Source organism: Mustela nivalis (genome assembly GCF_964662115.1).
Source record: "Mustela nivalis genome assembly, chromosome: 2".
NCBI classification, from domain to species: Eukaryota; Metazoa; Chordata; class Mammalia; order Carnivora; family Mustelidae; genus Mustela; species Mustela nivalis.
In genome coordinates, this window is record NC_139021.1 from 51,921,833 (window position 1) to 51,941,139 (window position 19,307).

The 19,307-nt window shown below is 40.6% G+C and overlaps 2 protein-coding genes across 2 annotated transcripts in view; both read right to left on the reverse strand.

Moving 5' to 3' along the window:
* Positions 1-574: 574 nt before the first annotated feature.
* On the reverse strand, positions 575-4,722 carry FABP5 (fatty acid binding protein 5). Its single transcript, XM_082719462.1, has 4 exons — positions 4,526-4,722; positions 1,742-1,914; positions 1,066-1,167; positions 575-831 (listed from the first exon to the last, which is right to left on the reverse strand). Exons 1-4 carry the CDS (start codon positions 4,602-4,604, stop codon positions 778-780), a joined length of 408 nt encoding a protein of 135 aa, XP_082575588.1. The 5' UTR covers positions 4,605-4,722; the 3' UTR covers positions 575-777.
* The window catches only part of LOC309859045 (uncharacterized protein), a 113,480-nt gene continuing 98,714 nt past the window's right edge, over positions 4,542-19,307 (reverse strand). The window contains exons 2-6 of the mRNA XM_082719465.1: positions 17,587-17,675; positions 16,334-16,402; positions 7,131-7,169; positions 6,534-6,637; positions 4,542-5,698 (exon numbers count right to left, since the gene is read on the reverse strand). Of these exons, the coding sequence (XP_082575591.1) occupies positions 5,522-5,698; positions 6,534-6,637; positions 7,131-7,169; positions 16,334-16,367 (354 nt within the window). The 5' untranslated portion in view covers positions 16,368-16,402; positions 17,587-17,675 and the 3' untranslated portion in view covers positions 4,542-5,521. The remainder of the gene's footprint in view (positions 5,699-6,533; positions 6,638-7,130; positions 7,170-16,333; positions 16,403-17,586; positions 17,676-19,307) is intronic.

Consider the following 19,307-nt stretch of genomic DNA (forward strand, 5'->3'; position numbering starts at 1 on the left):
GGTTGTAGAATTCATGAATAATAGTTATAAGTGCACTATTAAAGTATGATCATTGGTCAATGATGGTCATTTAACTTTTATTCTAATTATTTACATTATGTTTATGTAGCTCTTTTTTAATGAGAATAGTCTTTTGCCAGAAATTTAAGATTCTTCAGTTGATACAGAGTTCAAATAGTATAGGGGAAGTTGAAATAATTGGTACTGTATTTTCCATAGAAGTAGCTCTACACATAAGTTACTAAAATATGATCTCTGGCACCTGGGTGGCTCAGTTGGTTGAGCGACTGCCTTCAGCTCAGGTCATGAACCTGGAGTCCTGGGATCGTAATCCCACATCAGGCTCCCTGAACAGCAGGGGGTTTGCTTCTCCCTCTGACCTTCCTCCTCTCATTTTCACTCTCTCTCATTCTCTCTCTTTCTCAAATAAATAAATAAATAAATAAATAAATCTTAAAAAAATAAAAGATCTCAATATAATACTCTCAAGACTACCTGAGAATTTAATGAATTCATACTTAAATTCACCACTAATTTCATATGACGTTAAAAAAAAAAGCATACGACACTGGCATAGCACAAACACATTTATTTACTAACCAAAGGGATGATCCTAATTAAATCAACACTTCAAAATAGTTGCATGTAAAATGTTTGTGATAAAGATAACTGAACACAGTAATGGAAAAAAAAAAAAAAGCAGTATGGAGATTTGCTCATTGAACTGAGCTTGTTCATCCTCACAGCTAATTCCTATCCAAAATGATGATGGAATTTTTACTCTACTTTTTCATAGACCCGAGTACAGGTGACATTGTTCATGACGCATTCCTAGAAGAAAGAAAGATATTAAAGGATTAGGTCAGTCTTGCGTCACAGAGCAATGGTAGTTAAATACAAGGATCGACATTCTACAAAACTTTGTAATTTACTTCATAGATGGAGAAACTGAATTTTAGAATTCTTGAGTTTGAAAAACTAGAACAGCTCATCAGTATTGAACAGTTGTAGGAACTTTGAATGCAAACAAGAAGCCCAATAAGACACAAGAATGTTGGCACTTACCACCACTAATTTCCCATTTTCCAATTTTCTTGTGATTGTGCTTTCCTTCCCATCCCATTCCTGATGTTGAACCAATGCGCCGTCTGTGAAGTTGCAGACCGTCTGCAAAAATACACTTTTTAATCTTCCAAAGTATGTTATCAGAGAGATGCTCATAACTTTCTTTTTTTTTTTTTAAAGATTTTATTTATTTATTTATTTGGCAGACAGAGATCACAAGTAGGCAGAGAGAGAGAGGAGGAAGCAGGCTCCCCACTGAGCAGAGAGCCCGATGCGGGGCTCGATCCCAGGACCCTGAGATCACGACCTGAGCCGAAGGCAGAGGCTTTAACCCACTGAGCCACCCAGGCGCCCCGCTCATAACTTTCTTAATTGACATTTTTTCATCTTTTTCTTTCTGAACCCACTTCATTAAGCCATACCAATATTATTAATAATACAGTTTATGCTTTTCAATTCTAGATCCCTGTAAGAGACACTTGCTCTCTCTCATATTCCTTAAACTATTTTTCCAAAATTGACTAAGATATGAAGCTGGTACTTTCACCAATTGGTCAAACTCAATTCATAAAATACTTTAACTTTTTCATTAAGTTTTGTCTATAACCAGTAAGACTATTATTAATACAATCTATCATTCGACAAGTCTCTGTGATTTTGTTGAATGATGACTGACCTGAGTTTTTCTGCCATCAGCTGTAGTTTCTTCAAACTTCTCTCCCAGGTTACATGAAAACTGGGTTGTTTTCAAAGTGCTCTCAGTTTTTATGGTGAGGTTTTTGCCATCAGAAGAGATGATACAATCTGGTTTGGCCATTGCACCCACTTTTCGCAGAGCCATTCCCACTCCTGTAGAATGTTTTATCATGTTAAATAACAGGAAGACCAAGGCTTTGGTTTACATAATAAATGCAGTAATTTAATTGCAGTTACTGTGTGGTACATATTTCCACTTATTCACTTCTCAATAACAAGTGTAAACACATATCCAGCGTTTACCACAATGTGCCAGCACTTAACATATATGAATTAATGGAAGTCTTGCAACAACTGTGTGAGAGGTGGAGAGTACTGTCTCCATTTTACAAGATGAGAAAATGAGGCACTGAAGTAACTTACCCAAGCTCATTCAGCTAGGAAATGAAGGAGCTGGAACCAACAGAGCAGGCAGTTTGGCTCCAAATCTTAAGCTCTTGGCCACCATGGTATGCTGGCCTTCAGAAAGTTAGGGAAGAAATCTGGACTTCCAAAATGGATTTACTCAATTCTGCCCAACACTGTATTATATGACTTTAGCACACAGTCCGACACATGCAAAGCTCTTGATAAATATCTGATTAATAGCTACACAAGATCCAAATCAATTCTGTTCAGAGAGCATGGTATTTTAAGAGTTAACTGCACAATCGTGATACAGATAAATTGGGGAAATTTTATCTTCAAAAACAGTAAGCATTTCAGAGCTGTGTAACTCATTTACTATATTGATATCTCATTTAATTTATAATCTACTTGTCCCTAATGTTAACATTTATAAGGAAACTTAGATCTAGGCCAAATCCTGGTTTCACAGAGGAGACTAAACCTAAGCTGAGTAACTAGCTTGATAATAAAAACTCAGCTAGGCTTGCAATGTCCCCTGGGTGCCTTCTCTTTTGCTAGTGCGGGGACTAGTGCCTCGTGTTGTTAGATGAGTCATTATTAATTCTCACTTTGGACAAATATAGGGCTCTGCTCTTCCCACACCTTGATTGCTCTCTAATGAATTGAGCCCCACAACTTTCATGATTCTAGAACCCTGGAAACAAACCACCCAATGAGCACATTCATTTCAAAGGGCAGCGAAACAGCGTTCTTTATTTGGTCCTCACACAAGTGAACACACACTGACAATTATTGCCTATGAGTGCAAAACTGGCTTCTTCCAGAGTTACCTTGATCTGGACTTATAGAACAAAAAAAAAAAAAAAAAAAAAAAAAGATTGAGTTCTACTTTTACTCAGAGAATAACCAGCCTTCACCTGTCATTGTCTTGGATAAAGGCCAATGAAGGTGGGTTTCTGAAGTGCCACAGGGACTAGGTTTCTGTAGAGGGTCTTTGTAGTAAAGTCTGCCCCAGAAAGCAGTCATGCTAACATTTGTGGATGGGCAGCTTCTAAAGCACCCTCAGGGTTCCAGCAGTTGTCTTAGGGCTGGAAGCCCCTTTTCTGAGAAGATCCATGCTATAGTCCTCCATCCCACTTCCTGTGGGAAAGTGGCCTGTGACAAAGGTCCACTTTTGTTTGCTAATCCACCCAATGGGTCAACCAGCATACAATGGTTGTCACTGGTTTAGAAAAGGACAGTAACAGAGACTCAGGTACTATTTTGAGAGGGTGAACTGGAATCTTCCTACAGAGACTCATATTGCCTTGAAAGGCTTTAGGGGGAGGTGGGGGGAACGACCTGCTGCAGGGCCACACCCATCTTGCAAACGGCTGCAAAGCAGCCTCTGGAGGGCTCCGCAGCTTCTGACGGCTGCTTTCCAATAAACCCACTCCCCGCCTCTACGCCCCCCATCCTGCAGGCACAGAGGACAGGGCAGCAGCGCGTCGCCCTCCGTGGGCACAGCGGGCCCCGCCCGATGCCCTTGGCACCGCGGCGCTCAGGGCTTAGGGCTCAGGGCTGGCAGTGCCAGACGGTCGGCGCCGGCAGCGCCACGCCTCGGAGCGCCGCTCTGCGGCCGGGAGGCAAGGATAACCCGACGCTCCGCCGGGAGCCGCTCCAAACCAAAGGGCCCGGGTTCACCCGGTGAGGGCGGGCAGAGCGCCTGCGGGTTGGGGCAGAGGCGGCCGAGCCGCAGAACGAGGGCCGAAGCTGTCGCCCCATTCGGACCTTCGGAAGGGTTTCTGCTGGAAACCGCGCCCTGTGGAGAAGAGGGGACCCGTGCGCCATCCAGGAACAAAAGCGGAGGCAAGGCGGGAGCAAGGTGGGAAAGAGGGAGTGGGTGCGGCCACGATGGGGCGAGTGGGAGTGGCAGGATGGCTGGACGGCCGGACGGCGGGACGGCGGGACGGCGGCACGAGGAAGGAAGACGAGCAGTGGGAAAAGAAAAAGAGGGAGAGTTACGGGGGCTGTCTGAGGAGGTCGAAAGAAGTGAAGCTTGGGGCGGAAGAGGAGCGCGCTAAAGGACAGGAAGCAGTGCGGGTGGCGGCCGCGTGGGCTAGGGGAAAGTGGAAGAGAGAGAGCTGCGGGGCCCCGGAGACGGAACCGCTCAGAATCCGCAGGCGGGCGGCAGGCGCGCGCTGCTCTGCCCGCTGCTTGCCCACGTGCTGGTGGGGGGATGGGAGATGGATGGGGGTACAGGGGTTGGCGGCGGACAGCCGGGCATGCCCCGCCGCGGAGCTCGGCACGCTGAAGGGGACCCAGGAACAGACACACACTCGCCACGTTACAGGCGCCGCCTGGCCGGGAGCCTCACCTACTTCCTTCATGTATTCGTCAAAGCCTTTGCTCTCCACTAAGCGCCATCTTCCTACCAGCTGCTGAATGGTGGCCATGGTGGGCGCGGGCGGGCGGGCCGAGCGAGCTGAGCAGAGCGGGCCGTTGGGAGCTTGGCTGGAGACCTGCGGGCTCGCGTGGCTGCTTTATAAAAGCGGCGCGCGCCGGGGCGGCTCCGAGAGGCCAATGACAGACGCGTCGAGCCCGGCCCCCCGCCCCGCCCCCCCGCACGCCCCCAGGGCCTCTCTCCCCGGGTCGCGAGGCGCGAACCCGTTCCACCTGCCCGGGGACGGAGGAAGGTTGAGGGGCTCCCCCCGCGCTTCCTGCAAGCGGGGACTCGCCCGGCGCGCCCCATGCCGCCCCGGACGCCAGCGCCTGCACGTTCCAGCGCCTCCGCCAGGCAGGGAAGCCGGAGGGGCCGGTGAGGAGCCCCGCCCCACCTCTCCAGCGCCCCACCGTTTTACCTCCCAGCTGCCGCTCTCTTTCCCTCGAAATACCCGCGATGAATCCACTAGCCCTTCTAGGGCTTGGGGGCAGGACTTGATTTATCTGTGGTGGTTTGGCTGATTGATGGATAAACTTCTTCGCCTCCCTCATCCCCGCTCCTGGTCAGTGGACCCTTCCTGAGAGAACCTGTTCTCCCCACCTTCAGGACACCCCCACCTCTCCCCTCAACTCCCTCCTCCACCCCTGCCCAGTTAGGGCCTCAGGGCTAGCCTATACCTGGTTTGAGTTATCGGAAAGTACTGTGTAGGCAGTTTCCGAACTAAAACCCCTTAAGTTTCAGTTTAAGTGACCGCCGTTGCAATTAAATGTACCCATCAAGAATGTGTTTATGTTCTTAGCTACGTGAGCCTTTCATAGTTTCTTCTCAGACTCCCAAGTATTTAGACTCCAGAGCTTTCCTCTTTGCTTTTAATGATAATGATATCCTCTGTTTGTTGTGTAGAGTATTATACTTTTCAAAGTGTACTTATCATAGTATCTTACCAGGTGATTCTAGGTTTGGGACGAGGTGAGAAAGTTGCCACACAGGCCAGCTGCCTGGATGGAGAGGAGCTCCCTTTATTGTGCTAGGTGCCGTACTTCCTGTGCACTTTCTATCCATTAACTCTGAGCTCCACGAAATTTTTGCTAGTGTTGTCCCCATTTTCTGCAAGAGGACATGAGGCAGAGAACGTTTGCAAAGTGGTAGAACCAGAATCCCTGTCCAGTCCTCACTTCAGAGCTTGTGAAACAGGACCACACCTGGTTGCCTCTAGCTCACTGCACTCAAGGGGCTAAGAGTAGAGGCTACAGTCTCCTGAACCATACCAGACATGGGTTCATGTTCCATCCTCTACAAACTGGAATCTTGGGTTGGTCATTTCCCATCATACCTCAGGACATTTATTCCCCTGCACTGAATCTTTTTTTTTTTTTTTATTTCAAATTCCTGCCCTAATTTTAAGGTCACTCCAGGTTTTTTGTTTTTTCTTGTGGTACCATTTTAATACCAAGGGACTTGGACCATGTAGTTGTGCCATTAAGAGCCTGGATGTCCCACACTTGAGGCTCTACTGCTGAGAAAATACTCAAGTTCTGAAGGCAGCTAAGTATGTCATTTGCTCAGTGATGCAAGTGCTGGCTTCTATACACTTAGGACAGGCTGCTGCCCCTGCCTCCTAGAGAGGCAGCTCCTCCTGTGTGCTTGGACTTGCATACTTAATATGCTAATTCAACATGCTTTATCCATGTTCGTATGGAACATGGTAATGACAGCCAAGACTCTGGACTGGAATGCTAATTTTTAGATGATCATAATCAACCATGTCACAGAAATATCAAAAGGAAAATGACACTATGGTACTAAATACATAAGAACTTAGCAAATAGTACTTAGGAATAGTTAACTAAAAGTTAACTTTTAAACACACTTTTTGATGTAATGAATGGAAATAATCCTTTTGTGGTTAACACACACCAATGAACAATAGAAAGATATAGACCAAAATATGTGCTAGAGTCTGTCCTAGAACAAAGAAGAAGGGCATGTGATGGCTTTGCTTCTGTGGGCAACACACTTCATCCTTGGTTCCCTGGTACTTCTCATCTGTAAGATATATAGATATGGAAAGAGATTGGAGTAAATTTTTCCTAATGTCCCTCAACGCCTGAATTCAGATTTCCTTCCTTTCTTAAAAATAATGGGAATAGATTTCACGTTCTGAAAAACAAAGTACTTAACCCTCTAACAGAAGCTCTGTTCTAGGCTACTTAATTTGAACCCAATACGAAATTTAAAAACCAAAAATGTTCGTAAAAACAAATCTGATTAAAATCTTGTGTGACTTTATGGGTTGGTTGAATATCTCTTTATTACAAAAAGGGAGAATTATTACTTGATTGAGATTAATTATAATACAGGGATGAGGAAAAATCATTTTATTCTAAACCTATCCTCACAAATTTAAGTGACTGTGCTCGTCATTAGTTTTAGCAGTAACACAGAGGCAATGTAGGTGTTACATCCTGTCTTCCCTTCATGCTGGAGGATAATGACATGTTATTCGTATAGATGAAAATGGTTGAAGATCAAAACTTACCAGTAGTTCTCCCCCTCCATAGCTCTAGAAGACCACCATCTGTAAGACACATGCAATTTTACTTAACATCTCCAGAAACGCAGTTTTCTCATCAATGAAATTAAGGAGATAAGAATTACAGCAAATGGTTTCTTAGGTCTTTTGAGCTTATCTCCTGTGGTAGTAGTTCATGGCTCTGAAAAATATACTCAAAATTACTCTGTTTCCACCTAGTGGTAAAGTGGAATATTTCTCTTCACTTTCCTTTGATGAATGTTAGTAGTTGGTCTGCTTCATATTCCACAAACTCACACATAAGTTTGGCATGTATAGTGTGGTTTTATTTAAAGACAACTTCCTTGTTACAGTTTGTGTAGATAAATGTGTCTTCCGTAAAGTTGACCGTAGTACATAATCATTTCCTAAGGACCTTGAGCATTGGTGGCTGGAAAGTAAGCAGCTGGCAGAGAAAGAGCACCACATTAAATTAATCATTGGAGAGAATACACAAAGCAATCCATGTTCAAACAATGGAGTCTTTTCTTAGTACATGTGCAGATTAAGCAAAAACAGGCGGGGGAGGACAGAGTGAACACTATAAAGCCATACCTCTCAAAGTATAGTGTGCAAACAATTACCTGGGGATCTTGTTAAAATACAGATTCAGTAGTTTCCATAGCAGGCATAAGACCAAGCATTTCTAAGGAACTCCCAGGTGAAGCTAGTGTTGCTGGTTTGGGAACCATGCTTTGAATAGCAAAGCTGTGAAGTAAGAACTTGCATATGGCTTTGACACATCAGGGGTACTTTCGCTTCCCTGCATAAGGATATCTGATTATATCCCCATAAAAATGTAAAAAAATATATAGAAGAGACAGGAAACTGAACAAACTCACTCCAAAAATTACCTTACACAACCTTTGGACTACTTTCTAATTAACCTGAGGCAGCTCCTTTTCTGTCCATTCACCAGAAAGTGTGACAGAAGGCGTCAAATGGGGTAAGGAGGGTGGACATTCCGTTATTTTGAAATTAGTTTCTCTCTTAAATATTATAACCAGGTTTCTTGACCCTGGTTCTTCCATGTCTTGCTTACTCATGCTGTGTACAACCCTTAAAACCACATCTTCCTTGAGAAAATCCCATTTGGAATCCGTTCCAAAAGAAAATCCTAATAAGTGGATAGAGCACGAATCTGCATCTTGTCAGTTGTGTGTAGCAGCAAAGCTTCCCAGATGAGAAGTCAGGAAGCTCAGCAGCTTCTGCCACACCCTGAAGTTTTAAATCCTTCAGTGTATCCAGCCACAACAAGCTACCATTCATTAATGGAAGGTTGTTTTCTTCTGTTTTTGGTAATATTATTTCTCATTAAAGCATTTCTAAAAATGGAGTTATTTTATGCATTTTGTCCTTTTACTTCAAACAGTTTGATTCCTCCCCAACATATCTGCAAATGGATAGCCATTAAAACTTTCTAATTGCTGGGGCACCTGGGTGGCTCAGTCAGTTAATCGGCTGCCTTTGGCTCAGGTCATGATCTCGGGGTACTGGGATTGAGCCCTGCATTGGGCTCCTTGCTCAATAGGGAGCCTACTTCTCCCTCTCTTCTGTGCTTGCTATCTCCTCTCTCTCTTTCAAATAAATAAGTAAAATCTTAAAAAACAAACAAACCAAAAAAAACTTTCCCGTTGCCTAAATAATTCATCATAAGTATGTGCTTGATAAATTAACTGGATGTGAGAATAGAGAGAAAATGAGACATTGCAAAAGTGACAATGAAAGTTATAATTTTAAAATGTTATGATAAAGGTATTTGATTTTAAATAAGGCAGAGGGTAAAATGGTTCATCTTATTATAAGATCAATCCATTTCTCTTGCCAACATAGCTCTCCCTACAGTCCAGACTTATATAGTATTCAGTATTACATTTGTCATTAGCTCATGACAACAGATTGCAGAAATATGTAGCCATTTTATGCCTCATGTGGGTGGTATTCAAAGTGTTCCAGGTCTAAAACAAGATGTAAGGGGGCATCTTGAAATAGAACAGGAAGAGACTTGTGAAGCCACCCCCAATAAGCACAAAATGTTAGTAAAAACAATGTGCTTACCAGACAACCAGATCTGTCTCAAAACAAATCCCCTAGCAACCTCAATGTCCTCAAGCCCACCTCCAACAAAACTGCCTTTCCCAATATACATTATATTGTGTACAAAGTCTGAGGCTACCCCAGCTCTAAGCACACAGACAAATTCATAAAGGGTACTTCTGCCCTTTAAAAATTGCAAAAGCAAAAATCCTCCAAATTTGATTTTTTCCTACTGGAAGAGGCCAAATTCTTTTCTTGCAGATTATACTTTCCCATTTTTCAGTCTCACTGTCCCTGTGATATTTTGTGATTTAAGGTTTCTCCCTCCAGGCTCTTAACACCATGTGATCAGTTCTCTTCATTAATATTTACACATAAGACTAGATTTTTAAGTCAAATCTAGAAAATTATAGGGTTGCTTTTTTTAAGTTGTTTATCCTGATAGGTCAGGCTCATCGCTTTCTTTTGTCTGAATGAACTCTTAAGAGGAATCATCAGAATTTAGTAACCTACCTAACTCTGGCCGAGGACACTTTCTCAATCCTAACCTTCATCCTCTTTACCTGGTGGTGGAAAGAACTACTCTAAATCCCTTAGAGACATGCACGGTATTATGAAAACAGCATCAAGCTGATTCTGTGCACTCCTCTAAAGGAGCCAAGAGGCAGGACAGATCCCTTTGCTCATCCACCTACAAACACCATAGGACACCTTTTGTTCACTGTCTCACTTCTGCATTGACCAACACTGAAAGATATAAATTCAACAGTATGTAGTGAAAGGTTTATTTTCTTCCATGCACGTCCGCATGCTGTCCTGCCTTGTCTATTCCTGTATTCCTCCTTCTACAGCAAGAGTTTCTCAATTAAGTGACTCACAAATTAACAAATAATGAGAAACCAAACTGAGTTTCCAGTGAACCACATTCTGCTTTCTGGGTTGGCTAAACACTGTGGCTTTTCTTCATACAGGACTGGAAGGCCAGGTGGGTGTTACCATGGAGGGCAACCATGATCTTGGTTTGGGTCTAATTGAGAAGGTGGGATAAAGAATATCTGTGCTACAAATCTCAAATTTTGTCACCTATTTTTCAGCCTCAAAATACATAATTAATCTCTCAGAACAAAGCTGGGGCTCCTAATGGTCTTTCTGCACTGGTAGGCTAGCAGGACTGAGCGCTCTGGTTTTTGCATTGCCAAGACATGGCGTTGTCCTGGTGTCATTATGAATAGCGCTCTCTTTCACTCCAAGTATCTCAGAATGAATGATGTTGGGTGAAGAGCAGTGAGATTTAATTCTTAAATATCAGGCGGCTCCAAAGCCTAAATTGCAAGTACAGCATTATCATGGCACTCTAGTATCATCTAATGAAAAAGACTGACATTTGCTCTACAAGAAGGAAAAGGTGCTATAGGGCCATAGTCAGTCTGTCCCTACTCTCATGGCATTATGCAAATATGTCATGTGTGGACTACTCTGGAAGAGCCAGCGGAGCTGTCGACACAAGACAGATTGCTTTGATTCAAGTCAGACTGCAATTTTAGATCACCTAATAATTATGTGGAACGACTTTTAGCCTGCGTCTTCAAGGGGTTTGTTAACCTAAGCTTATACCAGCTAAGGAACTGCTTCCCCCCACCACCACCCCCGCCATTTAACCAACACTTATTTAAAAGGCTGTTTTTGTTCAGCACATTCTGGAAATTCTCAGGTATTAAATGTCTCTGAAAATGTCAGAAAAACTCATTTTATCTTTATAATGTTCAGTTAATTTTCCAGGAAGATTCCACATAGTCTTTTGGGTGGGGAGGGGATACCTAGTCGGACTGCTTTCAGTTGTATCCTGGAAACTCTTGAGTTTTGTTTGTTTGTCTCAACAGGTCATCTCTTTGGCAGGAGCCAGGTGGGTGTACAAAATGGATACATCCTGTTTAAAACAAATGTGCCAAATGCCACAAAGCCACCGTCTAATTGGCAGATTAGAAAGATCTTGTCTGAGAAATACTGGGTTAGAGACTATGATGCAACCCACATCGCTACCCAGCTTGCCCTGTGTTTTCAAGTGAGTTCCTCCCCATGAACTTGGGAATAAACTGACACTTGGCTGTCCCCAAGGTTGTGGCTCATGCTGAGATACACACTTGCAAAATAAAATCTGCCAGTGTACAAGTCAAAACAGGGATTCTGCACCACCCTGTACCAGATGAGTAAGGACCAGAAGATGCTGCTGTGCACCCCCTTCTCATGTCATTGATATGGTCTTTGGAGAGAAGAGGCTCAGAGCAAAGCTTAATGACTTTACCACACATGTTCTGATGCCCTTATCTTTTGTTAGAAACTATAGGTATAAGTGGTTCCTGGGGGAGGCATGTGACTCTGTTGTGACAAGTTCAATTGTATTTGTTGCATGGTATAAAATAGTATCACGTCTGCAGCTATGTTATCAATATATCATGTACAGTAGTTAAAACTCTAGTCGGTCCAAAACAAACAAACAAACAAACAAACCTGATAGAGGAATCATAATGATTCCCCTTAGAAGCTGAAGACCCAAACCTGCCTTGCAAAGAATGCCTTACAATGAAATATATCCTGAAAGTCTCTTTTCTTCTACTACTCTAGAATAATACCAGCTTCTCAAAACAGGAAAGAGTGTCATTTACTAGTGTCCCTTTGAACATTACTTACTATATGAAAGTTATTTATGTCATTTACTATATGAAAAAAAGGGTTGTTTTAATTGCCTTTCCATTGTATTATAGTTTTGCATTTTGATTGGCATAACCATTCCTGATGTATATTTACTGAAATGAAAGTTTGGTTCCATTATGGAACAGAAGATCATAACTATTTATTATTTCACTTGAAAGCAGGTGGGGGTATAAATCATAATTAAAATAAAAAATCCCTTAAGAATTCAATAAACCTTTATCACTTTCCAATAAACATGAGCAGTGATACTAAGTCTTGTGAAAAATGTTACCAGGTTTCCCTTTAAGCTTTCCTGAGCTAGTGGCTGCAACCTCTCATTTCACAGGGCAAGGCTCTAGTTCTTTCTCACACACTGATCTTTCTCAACCCAAAGCCTTAAGTCCTCAGTGCTCCTAGGGAACCTAGCTAGTTCAAGTCACTAGCACTTACGTATTCAGAAGTAAAACTTGAACTCTGGTGCCCACACCCAAGTTGTATAATTTTTAATTGCACACTTGGCAGTAATTCCTGGTCAGACCTGATCTGGGCCCAATTGGTTGTCGCTTGAGCATACATATTATTAGCAAATCCTTTAAAGTTATATAGTTTCATTTCTGAATATGCATTTGTGACTTGGACTCAAAACTAAAGAGGAATCTTAAAATCCTAGAGTTTGGAGGTCTTCTACTTCAACTAAAGCCTATTAAGTTTCTCTCAGTATAAATAAAACCAGTCTCTACTTAAATCATTCTGATGATAGAGGCCTCACTTCCTCCCCGAGAAGCCCTTTCTATGTTCTAATAGCTCTGATCGGGAGAAAGCCATAATCTCTAGTGGGCTGAAATCTGCTTCCAGTAATTTCTAGCTATTGGTTTTAGCTCGACCCTCTGGAATAACAGAATGTTGGCTCATTTATACTTCCATAGGTTTATAAGGCCTAGAAATATTTGATGATGACTTTTCATCTGTATACCCAAGTGTACTATATATAAGAGATCTGAGAGACCTATAAATAGAACTCTATAAAGTGTGTATATATATGTATATGTATACTTATATGTATATGTGTGCATGTGTATACATATGTATATGTGTGCATATGTGTGTGTGTGTGTGTTTGTGTAGAGAGAGAGATAGAGAAAGAGAGAAGGAAAGAAAGAGACAGAGGGAGAGAAAGGGAGAGAGGGAGAGAGGTATGCATTATAGCAAAAATAAGAGTGAAAAAGAAGAATAATTTCATTTTCAATTTTGAATAAGCTTAGAGGCTAGGAAGGACCAAATAATAATTTAAAGTTGTTTAACAGGACTATCATAAAACATTCTGAAAAAGAATAATTTCCACTCAACTTAATTAGAATATTTGTATAATCTAATTGCAGATTGGTGACTGAATGAAGTCTTTCCAGAGTAAGAAATAACATAATCCCAAATAAAAGGTATACCAATTATGCCAAATATATTCTATAGTTATTTAAGCATTTAAAAATACTTTATAGGAATAAATGTTAAAATGAAAAGTAAGGCAAGAGGATGGGCCTAAAAAATTATTTCTATCAGTCATATTTGGCCTATGAATTGGTGATTAAAGTATTGTTAGTATATGGATTTTAAGCAGCTATGGAGAATTTAACACTATAATTATGCAGATGCTTGGCCTCCACTTTTGTGCCTCAGGAAAACCATATATCATGACTATACATGTCATATAAATAGATGGGCACAATTTGCTCACTATCTAAACGGTAACAGGGACTTTTAGGCTCTTTAGTTAAACTTCTTCAAAAAATGCCACGATCTCTGTAGCCTCAATTGTCATTTGTCTTCACTTAAACTGAAAAAAGATTATCTTAAAAAGATTATTTAAGAATTGAGTTATGGTAGCTTCAGTCTCTATCATAACCACCCTTCAATAATTTAAGATATGCCAGGCAAAGGAATACTAGCATCTCTCCTAAAATAATCATTTTACTAAGTATTCACCCTAAAGGCACAAGGTTGAAAGAACAGTGGCATAGGATGTAGGAGACTCTCTTTCTAGAATTTACTCTGCTACAAAATAACTGGATAAACTTATATGTATATGTGGCTGATTTTTTTTTTCACTGTAAAATGAGAAGAGAGTAAATCAAGTTTCAAGGACATATATATATTAATATGCATATCTTTAGCAATCTAGAAAGAAAGCTGCTTTGACAACAGCAATAAAAAATCCTCATTGTGTCTTTTAATCATTTGTCATCTAATTTAAGGGTATCATATAAGGGTTGCAAATTGAAATTTATGCTAGTGACTGTTCTTAGACTTAGATTCCTGAGCAAATTTCATAATATAACCTTTATTCTTACGGCCCAGCCCCCTTCTGCCCAGCAAGCTCCTCCTGAAGGGGGTGTTTATAAATAGAGAGATGGAAGAGTTCCTGCAGTGGCAGTAACTGCCAGGGAGAAATTTTCAGTGACTGGGAGGGCGGAGAAGGGGTGGTTATTCACACATGAGATCCATAGTAACCTCTCTGTCTGTCTGTCTGTCTGTCTCTCTCTCTCACACACACACACACACACACACACACACACACACACACACACACACAGACATACACACACGCACAAGTCAGCTTTAAATATCTACTGAGTGCAAAATAAATTTCAGGTATATTTCACTTTACTATTCAGATGTAAATAAGTTTCAGCTCGAACCACTCCAGTCAAAAAAGATTTTGTCTACCCTTTCTTTTTTCTTTCTTCCCCAACTCTCGAGCATTCAGAGTAGCCTCTCAGAGGCAGGAGGATAGCTGAGGAGTCTCCACCCTTCCCTGATGGAGGTTTTTCAATCTGCAGAGAAGCTGAGGGACAGGAGCAAGCTGCTCTCTGCCTGAAGGAGAAGGCGGCCCCTCTTGAAACTTACCAGCCACACCCTTACTGACCTAGGCCTGTGAAAAGGTGCACAAGGCACTCTCTTTTGCCCCACATTTCCTCCTCCTTCCTTAACCCCACTTTTGTTTTTCTTTTTTATTATCATCTGCAAAGGATTTCTGCTATTTCTTGAAAAAATTGCCGGGGTCTATGCTAAATCTTTTATCTAAACCAACTCAGTTAACTGGATGTCACTGGAAGCAAACGGCACAAAGACAGCAGGAGTAGGTTTGAACATGAACACCTTACTTCTAGGTTACTAGGTGTGTTTAGTTTTGTTTTTTTTTTAACTTTCACCAGACACTTCATGATTGCATCATTCTTCACATGACTCCATGGGCTGAAGAAAAGGTAATGAAGAACATTGATGATGTATTAGAAATTAGTGACAATGCATGTAATTAAAAAAAAAAAAAGACAAGACATTGGAGATGGACTTTGTAGTTAAAGAAACTTTGGGTACTGGAAATACCACGGAGATTAAGCCTCTCTTAATCTTCCCTTTATTATTCAGAGATGACATCTTTTCTTCTTCACCTACTTAAGGTGTATGAGGCAAGGAGAGGAGGTTCTCTTTGAAGGCTACAAGTTTAACCTGTTAGTTCAGTTTCTTTTTTACCATGGATGCATATACATTACTTACAAATAAATTAAAGAGGGGCACCTGGGTGGCTCGGTGAGTTAAAGCCTCTGCCTTCAGCTCAGGTCAAGGTCTCAGGGTCCTAGGATCGAGCTCCGCATCGGGCTCTCTGCTCAGCAGGAAGCCCGCTTCCCTCTCACTCAGCCTGCCTCTCTGCCTACTTGTGGTCTCTCTCTGTCAAATAAATAAATTAAAATCTTTAAAATAAGTAAATAAATTCAAGAATGTGATTCTCTTTTCTTCTCCACAGCAACTCCAAAGTCTCACTCAGCTTTTCAAAGACAAGCTAAATAATAGACATTTCATTTTGCAAATGTATTTCTCAAATTGTTTCCAGCCCCAGGATCATTTAAGGTAAATGATCATCTCTCTCTCACAAGTTTTCTTTTAACTGAGTAAAAACTAGGTATAGTTTCTAAGACTTTCTGAAATAAGACTATTAGGATTTATAAGGAACTTTAATAGAAGGCTTTGACCTATTTAAAAGGAATGGATCAGAAGTTTTAGGCATCTGTTGTCAGTTTAATTAACACTACCTTCTAGAGTAGTGTAGTGCAAAAGTTCTGGTATCTTCAGAACTTTCATTCAAACATTTGTGATAAGCATAAGATACATTAGGAAGACCTCAGTGTTCATCTTAGCACAATGTGCAGGCTTAATGCCTCACCCTCTGAATGGGCTTACTTTGACATTGTTCTTTTCAGGCCAATGAATCAACAATTTACTAAGATGATTTTAAAATGGTTACTCATACATGAGATCATCATACTGGTACCCTGCCATATGCTATTAAATTGTCTCAGTTCACAGGATACACTTTCAGTTAGAGTGTGAACAGTTACAGCTCAGGAATAGATCACAATGACATGAGACCAAGATGACAGCTTACTTACCTGGGGTAAAATATATAAAATCCCAATGCTGCATTTGGACAAGGATGATGCTTCCTCTGGGCCCCCAACCTTATTAACAAACATTAAAAATTAGGACTAAAATGTGAAGTAGGATTCCTCAGTCACAGCTGGTAAGATTGTAAATTAGTACAACCACTTTGAAAATTTGTAATTACCTACTGAAGTCGAACATTTCTACCAAGAGACAAGGGCAAAACTGTTCACGGTAGTGATATTTGTTAGACCCCCCCATATAGAAATAACTCAGATTTTTATGAATAGCAGACTGATTTTTTTAGAGTGGCATATTCATACAATGGAGCAGCAATCAGTGATGGAAATAAAATTACAGTTACTTGAAACCATTTGGATGACATTTCTTAAATATAATGTTGACTGAAAGAATTTGCATAGATTAAAAACCTGAATATTCTTCTTATAAAAACACTTAAAAACGTGTAAAAATTATCTGTGGTGTTAGAAGTCAAGACAATGGTTTCTTTTAGGAAGGAGAGAAGGAGGAGCCATTGGGAAGGGCATGAGGGGGCTTCAGAGTACTGGCAAGGTTTTCTACCTGGAAGACAGTTACATGGGTGAGTTCATGTTGTGATATTTTATCAACCTGTACACATAGGATTTGTGCGCTTGTCCCCTCTCTAGTGTTGGGCTTTAACTAGAGATGTTTAGTTTTAAAAGGAAGATGTAAGTGTTAGTGAAATATCTTTGAAATATCTTAAATGTCTCAGGGAAAAAACGATCAATGGTTCAATAAAATTCTACATGTATTATTAATCTTAGCTTATCAGAGTCTCTTAAATTATTTTAATTAGTTAGGGGATACCTAACTTGTAGGTTTTCACTCTGTCAATTTTAACCTGTCTAGCTGAGTACAGCTAGAGTTGGTTAAAGTTGGCAGTTAAGGAAGTAGATTTTGAGGGGATCACACAATAACTGCCTTCAGCTCAGGTCATGATCCCAGAGTTTTGGGATGGAGCCCTGCGGTGGGCTCCCTGCTCAGCGGTGAGTTTGCTTCTCCTTCTCCAATCTCCCTCTTCCTCTGTGATCTCACTCTCACTCTCTAAATAAATAAGTAAATAAGTAAATAAATAAATAAAACATTCCAAAAGTACAATCCTGGCCCCAGAAAATAACTGGTCTATCTCAAAATGTCTGGAGCACTGGAGCGGGTATTCTCTGTGGCTTCAGATACTTTCTTCAGAATCTAAGCTAACGAATGTGCCCCTAAGACTTACTTGGTACTACGGTTTAGCTAGTGTCCCCCACATGAGGACTTCAGGCCTCCATCAACGACTTTCACTTGAACTTTTATCGTGGAATGCTTCTAGGAAAAGGGTAGAATGAAAAAGAAGATAGGATATGAGCACTGGAAGGGCAAAAAGAACATCATTATTAACATAAATAGGGGCAAGGGAAGGAAATATGTAATTCCTGTATATTCACAGAATCCCTTGAAAGGAACATGTAGATCAGGAATGCTGTACATGATATGTCATAGGGAAACTTGTACATCAACAATACAACCAGCAGGACACAACCTAAACAGTAGTATCTTTAAGTTTTAGTTTCTGGTTTGTAAAATGGGTATAAATTAGAGCTTTTAATTAAAAAAAGGATTTTATTTATTTATTTGAGAGGGAGAGAGAGAGCGAGAGAGAAAGAGAGCAAAAGCAGTGGGGAGAAGGAGAAGCAGAATCCCCACTGAGCAGGGAGCCCCACAGTAGACTCAGTCCCAGGACCCTGGCATCATGACCTGAGCCAAAGGCAGCTGACTGAGCCAACCAGGAGCCCCAACCTTTTAAATTCTTTGAAGTAAAATGAATGATTTAATTCTTTAATTTAAAAAAAAAGGGGGCTTTATTAGTCTCTCTGTTGTTTGTTTTTTACATCTGCAAAAAGTAGATCAGTTTGAAACTACTTATAAGAGGGAATAAGTGAGTGAAATTAATATAGACCACTGTCCTTCCTGTGAGCCCAAAGTCTACTGAAAATCATATCAGTTGTCTTCAGGGCTTTGAATTCCATTCAAATCATTTTCTACTACAACCATAGATCATTACAGGTAAAAAGAGATAATCAAGAGCTTATTCTGACCCAGTAACCAGAAAGGGAAAGAATGACTGTCCTCATCTTATCTGTCTTTGAAACTTCCTCCAAAAAAATTTTTTTAACCTAAAAGTCTTGGTACTGACATAATTTAATTAAGCATGTGTGAAACTGCAGTGTTCCAGAATCTGAAATTGATATAATTAAAGTGAAATGCAAAGTGTACACCTCTGATACCATTTTTTTAATGTCACACTCCATCACTTCTGCTTAATATCAAATCACAAGAGAGATTTTTCATCTGTTAATTGCATTTTACATGCCCTTCATCATTGGCCTTCAAGCAATTAAATTTGAGAAAAATTATTGAAGCAAGGAGTAAGGTCCAAAATAATCAAGTTCACTAAAGTTGCTTTCATTTAATAGTGTCTCTAGCAGATAAATTACCATTCATAGTTTCATTCTATTATAGCTTTTTTACTCTCAAAAATACTTAGAAAAAAAGCTGAGGGATCTAGAGAAAGATTTTTATTTTCAGAATATTTGTGAAAATATAGCAAGAAGCAAACTGCTTATTTCTAATACTGTGTTATAGAAATTATTATTCTTTATTGTCAAGTATACATTATTAGCAAAGAGTAATGAAATTACTCTTTACTTTACTCTGAAATTACAATGAAATTATAATTTGTCAATTTTCATTATCCCCCACCCATGTGTCTCATGAGTTATAAAGGATTCTTGGCAATTTTATGGCTTAGGTATTCCATGTAAACTTAGCCCACAGGACCGGAGAATCTGACTTCTTGTCAGTAAGACAAGATGGGTTAGGTGACATTTTAGGGTATTGGGTTAAGTCATATGAAATTATCCTATTTGTAATTAAAAATTATCAAATCTAGGCTATTTC

Excerpts from the sequence above, each read along its gene's own strand:
- FABP5 (XM_082719462.1), bottom strand. The coding sequence starts at position 4,604 with ATGGCCACCATTCAGCAGCTGGTAGGAAGATGGCGCTTAGTGGAGAGC. Across the intron at positions 1,915-4,525 it reads CGAATACATGAAGGAAGTAG|GAGTGGGAATGGCTCTGCGA; the intron begins GTGAGGCTCCCG and ends AACATTCTACAG. Across the intron at positions 1,168-1,741 it reads CTGATGGCAGAAAAACTCAG|ACGGTCTGCAACTTCACAGA; the intron begins GTCAGTCATCAT and ends GTATTTTTGCAG.